Here is a 15,778-nt window from a genome sequence, read left to right as displayed (position 1 = left end):
CGCAAATTTTTTTTTTTGCCATGTGACTCTGTTACAGTTGTAAATGCAATTTTTGCTGGGGGTGATGGAAATGTCATAAGAAAGTTAAAGTCTAAAATTTGAACCAAATGAAACCCTAAACTGCTAGTTTGATATTCACTGTAAATATCAATAAGAGGGATTTAACTGGATGGATCTCTGTTCAAAACTAAAAGTGTAACTAATAATATTGTGTACACGAGTACAAATATGGCTGACATATCAAGAGTTACAAACAATATTTGTAAATTGAGATACAGAATTTTAATGATTCTAAATTGGTTTGCACTAAGATCGTTTTATGCTGCCATATACCTCAACTATTTTTATTGCATAATGATAGAAAATGCAAATGCAGTCAGTCACCTACAGTTTCATTATAAATTATTTGTAAATCATCCGTATCATAAACTGATTAGTACAGTTCAGGTCTTTGAAATAGCAGACCAATTTGAGGAAAAATGCAAACTGTGATTCAATAACATTTAGAAACTGATTTTAAGTAGAATCATCAAGGGTAATGAATTACTTCTGCATATACCAGGTAAAAAAATACCTGAGTATTCATGAGTACATTATTTAATTAGATTTAACTGGGTCCATTATTTGCAAAATCATTAATTCAAGATAGAAATGAACAACCAATTGCAGAAATCTTAATCATAGTAGTATTATAATGAGAAATCAAATTTCTATTAGTTTAAATTTATTTAGAGATAGAATTATCAAAAATTGTATGTACACAAAAAATAGAATTGCAAGAAGGAAATTAAAAATAAATCTGTCAAGTACAGTAAGGAATAAAGACAAAAAAGAAAAAAGTTGTAATGCCTGCTTAGATTAGAAGTTAAAAATGATTAAAAAGCTGAACAGTTAATTCAGATGAATATATATATTTTTAAATATATAGTAGTGAAAAATACTGTTAGACAAACACAAATCACAAATAACATAACTGTAAGGCTATGTCAGACCAGTCCTGCATCACTGACCTGTAGTCAACCAATAGTCAACTTTAGTATACTCTATACTATCCGCTTATACATAGTACACTGAATATCATGTGATACAGACTCATTTAGTGTGAGAGTAGAACAGTATAATAGTAAGTAAAGCAGGTTAAGCAATTTAAGCAGTCTGTCTGCATAAGAATCAAATTAACTTTAAGAATTTCCTTTAATCAAAATTATTTTTAATAAAAAGAAATTAGGAGATCCTCTTGAAAATAATCTTTAAAATGATGTAATTCACTTGTTAGAATTTAGTTCTTAAAAAAATTCATATGTATTCTTTCAAATTTATATAATATTATAGATATTGTACAGTTTTAATGGGTTGCTTACAGCCTGTTCTGCCAATCAAAACAGTAACTGTAATAAAATAAATAGTAACAAATTCTAGACCAAGCTATTGATTTTTGCTATAAACAAAGCCAGTTATTCTGAATAGAGAGATTTTACAAAAAAAGGGAGGGAAAGAAAAGTACAAACTCAAAGAACAATTTCCCCAGATACTGATATCATCCTAACAGGAACCTTAAAAAATGTAGGCAATCTTTATGAATTCTGGTAAATTCACTTAAAGCAAAACTACATGAACATGATAAGGAACTGTTATAATGAACACTGTGAAAAAAAAATTGTGGGCATTTGAAATGTAATCATTATGGAAATTGAAGATTAAATGTATATTCATTTAATGAAAAAAGAAATAATGGGGATAATGAACGAGAATAGAAGCACAATCAGAACTATAAAGCTAATAAATTGATCAAAACATGTCATCAGAGGAGAATTGATTAAGTAGTGAAAGAAGTATCAGTAGAAGCAGAGAAATAAATCAAAAAAGATAAAAAATTATAATGATCTAAAAGGAAATGGGTACTATCAAATAAATATTATTAGAGGTTTCGTAGGGAACAGATGAGAATGGGATGAACTTGGTGTGAGGGACCTCCCACAGGGCAGATAACTGTACAATGATACAAGAATATAACTAATTTACAAATGTATCAGATAAATGCAACATGTTTTACTAACAGGGGTACATCAATTAAATGCTTGCTTTTAATTTAAAATGTTTCACAAAATTGTATTAGCTCTTGTGTAAGTTTTGAAGCAAACAAAATATGCAAACACTTTTTTAAAATAAACATCACTTCTACATAGTCTTTTTCTTTAGTTTAGTGTTTTTGAAAAATGTGTCTACAATTTTGTGAGGAAGTAAGAAAGATTGCCTATGTTTTTATATCAATAATTTTATGATCATATTGTTTGATACTATGGGTGGAAGTTTAGACATGAGCTGTTTGATGTTGTGAGGTTTAGGGCACTCATTTAATGTTATAGTAAGAGGTTAATGTTGTCTTGAGCATCACATTTTATTTACATATTAAGTAATACTTGGATCCTATTTGAACCCAGACAATGGAAAATACTTTTTTCTAATTTAAAAATAAATCAATAGATTCCAGTGCTATTCAGAAGTAAATGCAACACATTGTTTTAACTCTTGTTTCATTATTATTGTGAATTCATTCATTCAGTATGTTTTGCCGTTCGGGCAGGTATTGTATGGCCATTCTCCACTTTATTCTATCTTGCACCAATCTCTTTGACTTTTCATATTTTCCATAATCCCATTCAGCATTTGAAACTTTTTTCCTTTAACTTTTTTTTTTCCTTTTACCAAACCCTTCATTGCATCCACCATTAAACATTTTCTTCTCACACAATGTCTCAGACAGCTACTTTTCCTGTTGTCAATTATATTTAACATTCTCCAAGTTTCTTTTATTCTTTCTAATACCTTACTATTCGTACACTATCTTGTCGGTAATCATTCTACGTCACAACTACATCTAAAATGTCCCAATTCACCTTCTGTCCACCTTCCTTAGTGTTCACGTTTCAGCTCCATATAGCATGACACTCCAAATATAACATCTTGCCATTCTCTTTCTTAAATGGCAGTTCAATTTTCCACACAACAGTTTTCTTCCCTATTAAAGGCTTCCTTACTTCTAGCTATCCTCGTTTTAACCTCAGTGTTACAAGATCAATCAGTTATAATGCTGCCCAAGTATTCAAATTTTTCCACCTCTAATACTTCTTCTTCTACTCTGACCTCAATCATCTCCACTTTACCATCTATTACCAAGCATTTTGTTTTCTTTTTAATTATTCTCATTCCTTGATTTTCACAGGATTCATTTAAGCCATTACACAATTCAATTAGTTTTGTTTCCCTATCGCTACCATCACCACCATATCATCAACAAATTGTATACATTCCACTTTTCTTCCTCCAACTGCCACTCCTCTTTTGCCATTAAAACCCTTTAATTATCTCTTATATATATTTTATATATTGAATAGAGTAGGCGACATGTAGCATCCTTGACTAACCCCTTCTCTTTCAGTCTCTACCCTTTCTGTTGTCTCATTTCCTACTTTAATTTTTATTCTTTGGTTACAGTAGGGCTCTTTTATCAGGTGTCTCTCTTTCTCTCCAGTCAACTCTTTTATTTTTCAAAATTAACATTAATTTATCCCATCATACTCTGTCAAAGGCCTTCCTCAGGTTAACAAATGCAATATAATACACCTTCTCTCTCTTTTCCATGTATCTTTTCTTTTATCACTCTTAGCAAACTTACAGCATCCCTAGTTCCAACTCTCCTTCTAAAGTTATACTGCTCTTTACCAATATCTTCCTCCATTTTTTTGTAAAGCCTCTAGTTTAAAACTTATAGCAATTACCTTTGCCGCATGAGATATGCTAATAGTCCAGTGTCCTTCTAACTTTTTTGTATTTCTTTTCTTTGCAACTGGTACCATTACTGTTTCAAGGAAGTCATAAGCATTATGGTGAAAATTGATTATTTTTCTTGAGAAATGTAAATAGTTAAACTTGCTTTTTTTAGGAATAGTAATATTTTGAAAGTAATAAATCAAATTAAAAATACAAAAATGAATTAAAAAGAAATCATTTCTTTAGGGTATTATTATTAATTCAACATCAAACCTTTTAAACAGATTGAATCAAATTGAATAAATATAACATTTTCAGTATTGTTTTGTTTTCATCTATAAAACAAAACAGATTGTGAGAACAATAGTACTCATCAATGATTGGTACTATTGTTCTCACAATCTTATTGCTGGTGGGTTTTTTTGAATAAGGCAGTAAGAAAAAGTAATGTGTGCATTGCTTTTAAATTGCAGTCAAAGAGTGTGTTAGACCTGAGTTGTATCTGTTCATTTACATTTGGTGTGTTTTTATATATCTGATAATGTTCAAATGTATTAAGATGTCCTTTTTTGTGTACAAGTAGAATAGCAAGGTTACAGCTAATGTTAACAGATTGTATTTGCATCTCTGGTATGACTGATAAATGTTGATAATGATGCTAAGGACTTTTAAGGTTTCATTGTATCCTTGTTTGAAGCTGTGCCCTATTTGACTTTCTTAAAATATTGTACAGTATTAAAAAGATGAAGAATATGTTCCAGAAGTTGGAACATGAAACTGTTTTTTTTTTCACGTTCTCAAACTGACATTGTAATTTTTAATTTGGGAGCAATTTTCATTAGGCTTTTGTGAATGTATTATCTAAATTTGTTAAATTTACTCAAAGAAAATGTTCAAAGAATTTTAACACAATGTGGTCATCAGGACACTAAACTATTACATATAGTGTAATAATTACACTATGTAACAGCTTGAAAAGCCTTTCATAACAACCCAAACATCTCATAGACACAAATCCAATAATAATCACAATGACAACCTTAATATGTTACACAAACATCTCATAGATACAAATCCAATAATAATGACAATGACAAACTTAATTTGTTACACAAACTCAAAAAAAACAACATTTTATACATTTCAACATTATGACATATATAAACATATAAAAAGAAACAGCTAAACTGAGTAGACTCAATTCTAATCCAATATACTTTTTAATAACATTCTAAATACATATCTGCCTAAACATGATGGATGTTATTGCACTAGCAATAACATTATCCTGTATTTCATAAAAGTTATATTCTTTAGTTTGATTCCACTTCACCCGTAAATAACTTTCGTTATTCACTAACAAGTACAAAAATAGGAAAAAATTTTAAAAGCTGCCAGATTCCCCTGCTTGGATCCTGACTCTTGTATTAAAAATAATTTACCATGCGCACCCAAATATGTTAATTAAATCCAAATTACTTGCTTAACAGATTAGAAAATAGATATATAAGGTTAGATGAAGAAATAGAGATAGCTAAATTATCAAAACTCTCACAAAAATATGTGTATAATTCAGTAACCAACCATTCCTTCAACCTATCACTGATTACTTTACCAATTATTAGGCAGTTAATAGGGCAAATCTTAATTTTTTTTTCCATTGTACATGACATGAATGTCGTAATAAAAAATTTTCAAAAAAGGAATTGTAAGTTTTTGTAGAAAAATTTCAATTATTAAATGAAATTAGACAGAAGAATGATTGAGGAGTAAATAAGACTATGGAAAGATTTTTTAAATGTAATTAAGAATTAAATAATTAAGTTTTCAAAATCATTAATAAAAATATAATGTTGTACCAAGTATACTTGCAAAATCACTACTTGCTAATACAAAATAAAAATATCCCTTTTGGCATGCTGAAAGATGGAGGTGGAGTTCACCAGTGCTAAGTAAAGGGATAAAAAAAGATTTCCACCTTAAAGTTAAGAAAAACTCAAATTTACTCAATACGACAATGGTTGCATGTGAAAAAAGTTTCAAATGTTTAGCATACGACAATACAATTCCAGCAAAATTTTGGTCATCCCTTGCCATAAGGGTTGGTCATATCAAAAATTGTTTCAGAAAAAAGTTTTAGGTAATGTTTAGAGGACTAACGACCACTTTAAACTGATTCAATACTGTGTCTAGTAAAGGAAGTATGATTTTTTTTTATCTTCAAACCCCATTTTTTCCACGGCCTGGGCCAATGGTTGGTGATATCAAATAACTTTATTTACATAAGATTTAGGCCCTTACCCAAAGAATAGTAGGAACTTAAAACAAATTCGATATTTTACTTAATAAGAAAGTTATAGCTATATTTTGTTTTTTCGGAGAAGCTCATTTCCACCTCCGTGGTCTGATTTTGCACATTAATGAAGAGATTTTGGGTTGCTATATTTTATATATCAATTTGAAACTGATGGCAAAATTATGGCAGTTATATCATATAAGAAAGTGAACTATACATACATACATATATATATATTATATATAAACTTTTGAACTGATGGTGGTTTTGGGGTCTGGGGGATATGAGATACGAAGATAGGTCAAAATTTTCTGGAAGTCAAATCATGGTACCTGTTACAATAAGTAGCTTTCTTATGAAATCTAAAAACCTAAAAATAAAATAAAAAATAAAGCTTTACTGTGAGGAAAAAATTTAATAAAACAAAAATTTGTCAGATTAAAATTTACGTAAATTAATGAATTATTTAATAATAAATTTTATTTAGTATGTCTAGTTTTCCATACTGTATTTTGCAAAAACCTTTTCAGTAATATTAATACATATTAATAACGTTTGCTAGTTTTAATTAATAATTAAGCATAAAACATTTATTACATTTAACCTAAGATATCAAATTTTTACTTTCCTGGCTATAGCGATATATGTTGCTAGAGGTATAACAACAAAGTATATAGATTTATAAAAATAAACCCTAAAAAAAATTTACATTTTTTTTACGTTTTGTGTCTGAAGGTGACATTTAACAAAAAAAATAGATTTAAATAAATTATAATTAATACTGAAAAAACATTTTATTCCAATGCTCCAGTGTACAAAAAAAATCTATTTTTGTCAGATGGGCATTTTTGAATACGTTCCAGTATTATGTTGGCTTGTATGTGGTTTTATAAATCTTGACCTCATTTCCTCAAACTTTATACAGGTTCTATCTTCATGGGGTAGTGGGGGTAAGGTGTATTACATTTTTCCAAAACTGGAAAAATGGGTGGGGTTTTAACATCCCTTTTTATTTGAAATAAAATTTCACATTTTACTGGGAAAATTTAGAAAAACGGTTTATTTACAAAAGTTCACAAATTACCAAATACTTTTATTTAATATTCATCCCCTCCACAAAAAAATTACTTTATACATTTTTCTCTTTTTAGGCATATCTTTGCTTCAGAAAAAGAGCTAATGGGAGCTTTTTGAATCTATATTTTCTAGTTCAATATGGCTTCAAACCAATATAAAATGTTTTGTTCATCCCACTCCAACACAGTCTGTGGTAACAAACAATATTTTTATTTTTTTTTTAATTTACTTGACTGGGTAGGAAAGTTATGCAATTCATTGCCAGCTTTTTAGCAATACAGGATATTGTATAACAACGGTTATATTTACCAAAAAAATTTACAAACCAATCAGAAAATGGTCTCATGAGAGAAGTTATTCAGTTGAGTTCATGTGTTAATGGTTAACAAAATCATAAGTATTCAACTGGTACTCAACATTGCTGGACTTAAAAAGCAGATACTAGCTTCCACCAACAGTTGTATTCTACCATAACTAAAGCAATGAACAGCTTCTTTTGGATAACAATTATCAAATTGTACATAATCATAATACAAGACAACACTTTAAAAGTAAAGGATATAAAACTTAGAATTTATGACAGATATGAAATTACTTTGAACTGCATTAATCAAGAATATTCATTAATCTCTGAAGCAGTTAATTTAAGAATCTAAATAATACATATTTTATAATAATAATTTTAATAGAGATTCTAATTGAGAATAATAGCGTATAATAAATGTATAATTTTTCCCTTTTTCACTCACCCTTTCTGGAATGTGAACATATCGTACAATTCTAGATGGAACAAAGAACTGGTCAAAAGAAAAGCTTCGTCCCCTTGCATCAGTAAATATAGCATCAGACATTGTAATGTTCATGTACCTGAAAATATATAAGAATAATAATATTTAACAGCCCTGAAAGGTAGTAAACTATTTTCAATTTGATGCAATCCCTCTGAGAGTCAACCATCCCTTTCATCTATCCTCCCTTTTTACATGGAAAGGTATTGTGTTGGCCATCAGACCTGGTTCCATCTGTTATCATGCTGGCACCTAGCAGCTGATAGAACAGGTGCTTTCTACTGCCGTACAATGGGGCGGTAATGCTGCATGTAAGATTGCTTGGAGATTCTGTTTTCCTTGTAGGGATTGCACAAAAATTGAGCTAGTGTATGAAAGCATGTATCATTTAAAAGCCAGGCTTCTATTCAACTAAAATGTAAATGTGCATAATACATTCTAAAATAAGAATGTAGTCATAAAAATTTGTATGAGTAATGCGTAATACAAGAATAAATAAATGTTTGATCATCTCCTTCCTTTATACCCAACCTTTTCATTAGTCTTTATTTTGGGGAGGTATCAACAGCTATCCTGGATCCATCTGTCAAACAGAATCTTCTTTTTGGAACACTATCAGTTCCAGTTTTTTTTTAGTGACTGTTACGAGTATAAAACATCTGATGTGCAAGATACACTACTCAGTGTTTCTTTCTCTGATAATAATTACATTCACTATATGCCCAGTTTCTGCGATGAAGAGTGAAGGTATCTCTTGTAGCGCTGAATACCACCTGCATTTCAGTGGGCTTGACATGCTGAAATGCAATAGAATGTTTGTTGGCTCTGTGAAGAGGATAACAAAAACCACTTTACTCCTACTTTCCATAGTAAGCCAGGCATGAGATGCTTGTTATTCTTAAAGGCTATGTAATTTTTGGGAGTGATTTGTAACTCATTTCAGGTCACCTACAATCATTATAATCATACCACTTTACATATATTCATATATACATTCACACACACATATTCTTATAATAAATGTGCAAGAAACAGAATGGAATCTTTTCAGATTCCCTTCAATAATTTTATTGTGAATATCCACTAATAAACTAGTAATTAAATCAAAGTGAAATATGTTTTACTGAATATTTTATTTAACAAAACATAATTTTTCATAATACACCAGATATATAACAGAAATTACTCATTCTACAGAGTGATGCATTTAAAACCAACCCAAGAAACTGCTTGATCTGGTGGCTAGTTAATTTAATACACTGCAACAGATTAAAATTATTTTCTTGATACATACGCTAACAAGGTATGTTTAAATTTTATTGGGACTGTATTAGTATATATTATTTTTAATAGTGAAATACTGTAGCCTAATAATTATTACCAATGTGAAAAATCAATTTCCCACTTATTACTAATCACATCCAGTTCTTACTCATGTTTCAGTATTAGCATAAATATATACCTACCTAGCTTTCATCACATCTATCCATGCTGCTAGTGTTTTTGTTTGTATTATTCACAGGCTAGCTTTTTACTTATCTTTGAATAAAATGTGTTGTATTCAGTAGAATGTTGTATGGCTTTGAGTTTTATCTTACTGTTATGCTGTTTACTGATCCCACTTAGGAAAAAAGAAAAAGAAAAACCCTGTTTCTGGTTCACTGGCAAAGTTTAAAATATATTTAATGAAAAAATGTTTTTTCATTACTAACGGCTTCTGTAAACTTCAAAGAAACAAAGAACTTGTACTGTTTGTTCATGGCTTGTTTATGTTATTTTGATACAGAAAATTAAGGATCATGATAATAATAACTGTAAAACATTTTATGATTGTCCCTGGGTAACATTAAACAAGGAATATTGGATCCTTTTTTCTTTTACTCTTCAGATGAAGCATTTTTACATTTAATGGAATATGTAAATTCACAAAATACATGATGCTGAACTACTGAAAATTCCATTGAATTTTTAATGCAACCTCTTCATGAACATAAAATTGGTGTAAGATATGTAAATATCGGAACAAGAATCTTTAGACCAATATTCTTTGAAAACATTGTGAATACTGATGTGAAGTTACATATCTTTTATGAATTTGCTCTCCAACTAACCCCTTATAAACCCATGTACATTTATTTTCAACAAGAATAGACTGACACTAAAAACTTAAAATATTTACTTAAAATATTCCTGAGATTTATCACCTTGTTGTTTTGGGCTTGCTGAAAGGAATGGTGTTCAAAAATAACCTCCATAATTTTGAAGAGTTAAAGTACGTTATATAATGCAAGACTGCCAGCATCTAAAAGTGACTAATTAAGTTTCCTAAACATGATATAATATGCAGAAATATGTACCACTGCTGAGATTTTAAATGCAATCTTTAACATTGTAAGTGTAGAAAATTCATTAATATAGTGTGTCTTTAATGATCTTATTTTACTAAACTACAGTTTCATACCTTTTTCTTTTTCCTGTTTAGCCTCCGGTAACTACCGTTTAGATAATTCTTCAGAGGATGAATGAGGATGATATGTATGAGTGTAAATGAAATGTAGTCTTGTACATTCTCAGTTCGACCATTCCTGAGATGTGTGGTTAATTGAAACCCAACCACCAAAGAACACCGGTATCCACGATCTAGTATTCAAATCCGTGTAAAAATAACTGGCTTTACTAGGACTTGAACGCTGTAACTCTCGACTTCCAAATCAGCTGATTTGGGAAGACGCATTAACAACTAGACCAACCCTGTGGGTTACAGTTTCATACCTGTTCAAGCTTATCATAACGTAATTAAAATAGAATTGTCAACAAGAAACAGTTTTAATTATTTTTATTTTAAATTGTAAAATAAAATATTATTAATAAAACATTATGATACAAAATAATAAAATAAATCCAATTATTAACTTTAACCAATCAAAAATATTTAAATATAAACCTTATATTCAAAACATGCACATATTTGCTAAATTAAACAAGCTGCCAAATCAAGTACAGTAAAATCTTGTGCCCATTTTAAAAAGAATGCACCACTCTGTACAAAAAGCCAATAGTATACGATAGAGTTTAAAATAATTATCACTGTTATTTTTAAATTATTATAAGACTTGAAACCAAATTATGAACGTATAATGTGGTGGACTGGTAGCACTCTGACTTTCTCCCTCAAGGTTCTGGCTTCAAATCTTAGATTTGAATTTTTTCACAAATTACAAAATTCATTTCTTATCATGAATAAAAGGTGAATTAAAGAGAGTATTAAAAGAGGAATGGTTTTAGGGCAGGGTGTTCAGGTCTGGATAATATTTTTACTTTGAGATAGATGACTAAGAAAAGAAGAAAGAGGAACTTGATAGCGTACATGCTTTTTATTGATTTAGAGAAGGCCTATTTACAATATCCTGCTGTATAAATTATTTGAAGTTCTTGGAAATATAAACTTAAATGAAGTGTACTTCAGAGGAAAATATAATTTGTATAAAAATTATGAATGTTCACTGAAAATGAGGAATGATATTACAAGAAGTTTTATGTGACCAGTTTGAAGCAAGGTTGCTATTTGTCATCCACACTGTATAAAATATACCTTCAAGAAGCGTTAAAGATATAGTGAAGAAAGTGCAGAGGGATGGGAATAGATACGCGAAGTGATTGCCTGTATACACTGTTCTTTGCGGATGATCAGGTGGTGTCGGCTAATAATGCTGAGGATATCTTGTACAAGATAAGGAAATTAAGAGAGAATACCTTAAATTGGGCATAGAAATTAATTTAAGAGAAGAGGGATACATTGTAGTAGGTGAGAGGGAGAGGAAGAGGATTTAGTTGCAGAAGCAGAGGGGGTGCAAAACTGTGACAAGATTAAGTACCTGGGAACACTTAAGGATGTGAGGTTGTTATCAGAGGTAGGATTGGTTAGGGAAGAGTGGCGATTTGGAAACTGAGTAGCTTGCTCTGATCATCAAAGGTAACAGTCAGAACTAAACAAATGATGTATAATGAGATAGTTGAACCTATTATGACTTCTGGCTCAGAGTGTTGGTAGATGAACAAAAGGAATAAGGAGCATTTGGAGGCTTTGGAAATTTTCTGCAGAGCATGTAGACTTTCAAAATTGGAATGAATAAGAAATGAGGTAATTAAAGACAGGTAATTAAAAAAACTGAAGAAAAACAATAAGTTTGATATGGACATATCCAACAGATGGGAGAGAAGCGGCAAAAAAGGGTGTTAGATTATTGTTACTGTCCTGTCACAAGAAGGAAAAAGTAAGACTCAGAACGGCATGCAGAGGACAATAGAAGAGAGAGGAATGGTGGAGGGTGACTGGGTGGACAGGAACGAAAGATCAACATGGATGATGCAAAGCAATCTGTAAGAAAGTAGTTAAAATTTAATTTTTCACATTTTTTATTGTTTTACACTGAAATAAATTTATTTAATGAAAAATTTTTTTAAACAAAACCACTTTTATGTTCATTTTCGGTTAGTGGTGCTGCTGTTATTGATTCAGGCATCAGTTTTAGAGTACAAGTTTTAAAACGTAAATTGAAAATAAATTTAGTTATCAATTTAGTAATCAATTACTAATTGATTATTTTAGTCAATTGGCAATCAGTTTTGTGAGTTATACTATGTTAAACCTGTTCAAATGCTAATCCGTTCTGTGGAGAAAGGTTAGAGTTAAGGTTAAGTTAGAGTTCTGTGGAGAGATATGGGTTAAGGTTAGAGTTCTGTAAAGAGAGGTTAGGGTTAACATAATTTTAGAGTATGGCAATAATAAACCTCACAAGATACTAGGCCGTATTTATATTTAAATGGAAAATAGTTACTAAAGAGAGAAACTGTATCACGTGTTCCATGCTATTCGTTTTTTGTATGACGGAGAATCATCTTACAAAGAGTTCTGTCAGTCATCTTCAATGGCTGACTCCAAGTCTGAATCATGGTTGTTAAGGTACAACAAGGTATGATTATTTATGGTTTATTTTGTATTTCTGTCACTTAATTTATGCTGCTCTTTCACTTTTGCTGTCATTAACATAATCATGTCAGTAAGAAAAAATCTAATATTTTAATTTTTAAAACGTGAATATATTTTTCAGGTAAACCTCTACTGTTCAACCAATGATCATGTATTCAAACATGACTACAGTTTTCAGCTACCAGCTAGCAACCAAATAGAGCAAGTGTAAATATGGATGCATTGTATATGTGTGATGTAATGGTGAAATATATTTAGAATAAATGGTTTATTCATTTAATTATAACAAAAGGTACTCTGTTGGTTACAATTCCCTATGATGATAGATACTATTTTATAGTCTACGAAAATATAATATAAAACAACCAATGCACAATGAACTGACCAATTACTGGTTAAAACTACGGCTTAAAGTACTGCTTATTGCAGTTTAAAAACAAAAAAAACATTGTGAAAATTAAAATCTTACAAGAGGAAATAGCAAATTTTTACTAGCAAAAAACAAGAAAATACAAATAGTTTCACATGCTATTAGTTATTCCATTTCTAAATTAAAAATTAAAAACATTTCAAATGGTGTTCACAAGTGAGATTTATACAAAATTTTAAAGAACTACTTAATTGTTTATAATATTGTATTCAAATTATAAACAACTCTTTAGTTGTTTATAACTATTATAAGTATACAGCCAATACTAGGATAGTGGGTTTTTTAAGAATATTAAATGTAGTCCAGATTCAGTGAGGCGATCAGAATACCAAACACTCTTACAAAGAAACCAACAAATGTTTCTATATTAGTTTTTGCATATTCATTACTGGATAGTTTCAGATATATGATTGGTCCTTTTAATTGATCTTTTATCTATCCATAGTTGGATTTTATCTAAAAATTCCTCTCGCCTGTCCTTTAAAAATTAAAGGGTCTTTCTCTTTCTCAAACAATATTTTTTTCTATCCTTTTCATGAAATCATCTTGATACAAACTGAAAAGGATGGACATTGCATTTGTGTTTTAACAAATCATAAGTATAATAAGTGAATATACAACTGACTGACAATTAATGAATTTTGGTTTTACATAACAAACAGAGTTAATTCTCAATGAAACTTGTCAAAGAATATAATGTTAAACAAAGCAATTCATGAGTTACCTTGTTAAACCTAAAAAAAATTATTAAAAACATTTAAAAATGCAAAAAATTTATAATGGTCATAATATTAAAGAATTTTCGTAACAAGACTACAAGAGCAAAAATATTTAGTGAACATTTTAACTACAGTAATATCTTGGAAAGGAGAAACTATTACAAAAGAAATTAACGTGAATTGCTTGCCATCACATAACCTATATTATGGTTCACTCAATACATACCCATCTACTTCCTCCAGTTTTCCCGAAACATACGATTCATTCCTTAAGTCGACTATTGTGTAATGACCTGTGATAGCTTGTACTAAACATACCAGTCCATTAATAGAATGAAATTTCTCAGTAGTACTCAAACTTTGCGCCATTTTGACATATGCTTCTACACATACAACAGCAACACACGACAACAGCCTGTATCGATACAAATACCCCTAAACATCTTGTAGACTGAAAATACAAGTATTTTAAAGCGCTTTGCAGTTCAACTTCTGAAACTTAAAAATATGTATCTAGGTAATAAATGCATTGTTCTATTAGAGGCAAAAAATGTGCAAATTCTCATCTTGGGTTTGTTAGAACTTTACACAGTAAATACTTTTTCTGAACAATGACAAACTCTCGCCGGGATCGAATCCGAGACCAACTGATATCGTAATTTATAAACTAACCATTATGTTATTTGCCGAAGCAGTGTTTCCATTGTATTTATAATCTATTTAATAATTATTCCCGCAAAGTGAGACTGAATAACAACCCATTGTAGGAAATCAACAATTAAAAGAAACTGAATTAAAAAAAAAAACACGCAATTTAAGATACATAACGTCTTTTGAGATTTCGTGCATTTCAACTAAAGATTGAGTTTTAAACTTAGCAGCAAAGCTGGTAAAACTAAATCCAGATGATTTGAGTATATTATAAAGTTTGTTGAGTGTACGATTTTTTTTAGTATGATTCTCACACATCGCCTCGATAATGCATTATTTATCTTATAATTCGCTGGATTGTTTAAAACAAACTGAAGCAAAATGTTTTTAAATGTTTATCTCAATTTTACAAGTGGCTGAAGGATTTACAAAAGTCTTAATCTAATTATACTTTAATGGGAAGGTAGCATTTAAGTTGTATTCATAACTAGAAATTCCTGCCATCATAGTTTAATATTTTTTTAAAAACTTAAATGGCTACAATTAAAAATAATACAAATCTGAGGACATATATTTTCCCCCGATAAGTAGAAACAGGATATATATTCAGGATATATTCTACTGATAACTGGAAAAAAAGTTAGCATAAGTTTTGTTGTAGCTTGTTTACTCTACCTATTACTATGACTTACATATAAATACTAACAACAACTGTCAGACACTTTCTCTAAGAGTGATGATACATATTCCTCTTAGTCAGTCTCTGTGATGAACAGAATGAATTTTACTTACTTGGCTTAATACTACCTTCACTTAACAGGCTCACTATTATGATGAATAATTGTCTACTATTCTCAGCAAAGAAGAACCCACTTTACTCCTAATCCTTACCTACAATTCTGATTTTTGTTATTCTTGAAAACTATGCCATTTTCAGGACATTTTCTAAAATTGTTCAGTTATGACAATTAACAGACAGAATGCTTATCCTTGAAAGTTGTTAACCAAATGATTGGGAGGACTTAACAAGTTTTGCAATTTCTACCTTTTGCTTCA

General features: G+C 30.0%; 1 protein-coding gene across 1 annotated transcript in view; it reads right to left on the bottom strand.

Annotated features, from left to right (window-relative positions):
• The window catches only part of Lsm10 (U7 small nuclear RNA associated Lsm10), a 35,199-nt gene extending 20,677 nt beyond the window's left edge, over nucleotides 1-14,522 (bottom strand). Inside the window, exons 1-2 of the mRNA XM_075370250.1 lie at nucleotides 14,298-14,522; nucleotides 7,894-8,011 (exon numbers count right to left, since the gene is read on the bottom strand). Coding sequence (XP_075226365.1) covers nucleotides 7,894-8,011; nucleotides 14,298-14,440 — 261 coding nt within the window. The 5' untranslated portion in view covers nucleotides 14,441-14,522. The remainder of the gene's footprint in view (nucleotides 1-7,893; nucleotides 8,012-14,297) is intronic.
• Nucleotides 14,523-15,778: the final 1,256 nt, after the last annotated feature.

This window comes from Lycorma delicatula, chromosome 7 (assembly GCF_047948215.1).
Source record: "Lycorma delicatula isolate Av1 chromosome 7, ASM4794821v1, whole genome shotgun sequence".
Taxonomy (NCBI): domain Eukaryota; kingdom Metazoa; phylum Arthropoda; class Insecta; order Hemiptera; family Fulgoridae; genus Lycorma; species Lycorma delicatula.
The sequence above is the reverse complement of the archived record's forward strand: the minus strand, read 5'-3'. Positions and strand labels throughout refer to the sequence as shown.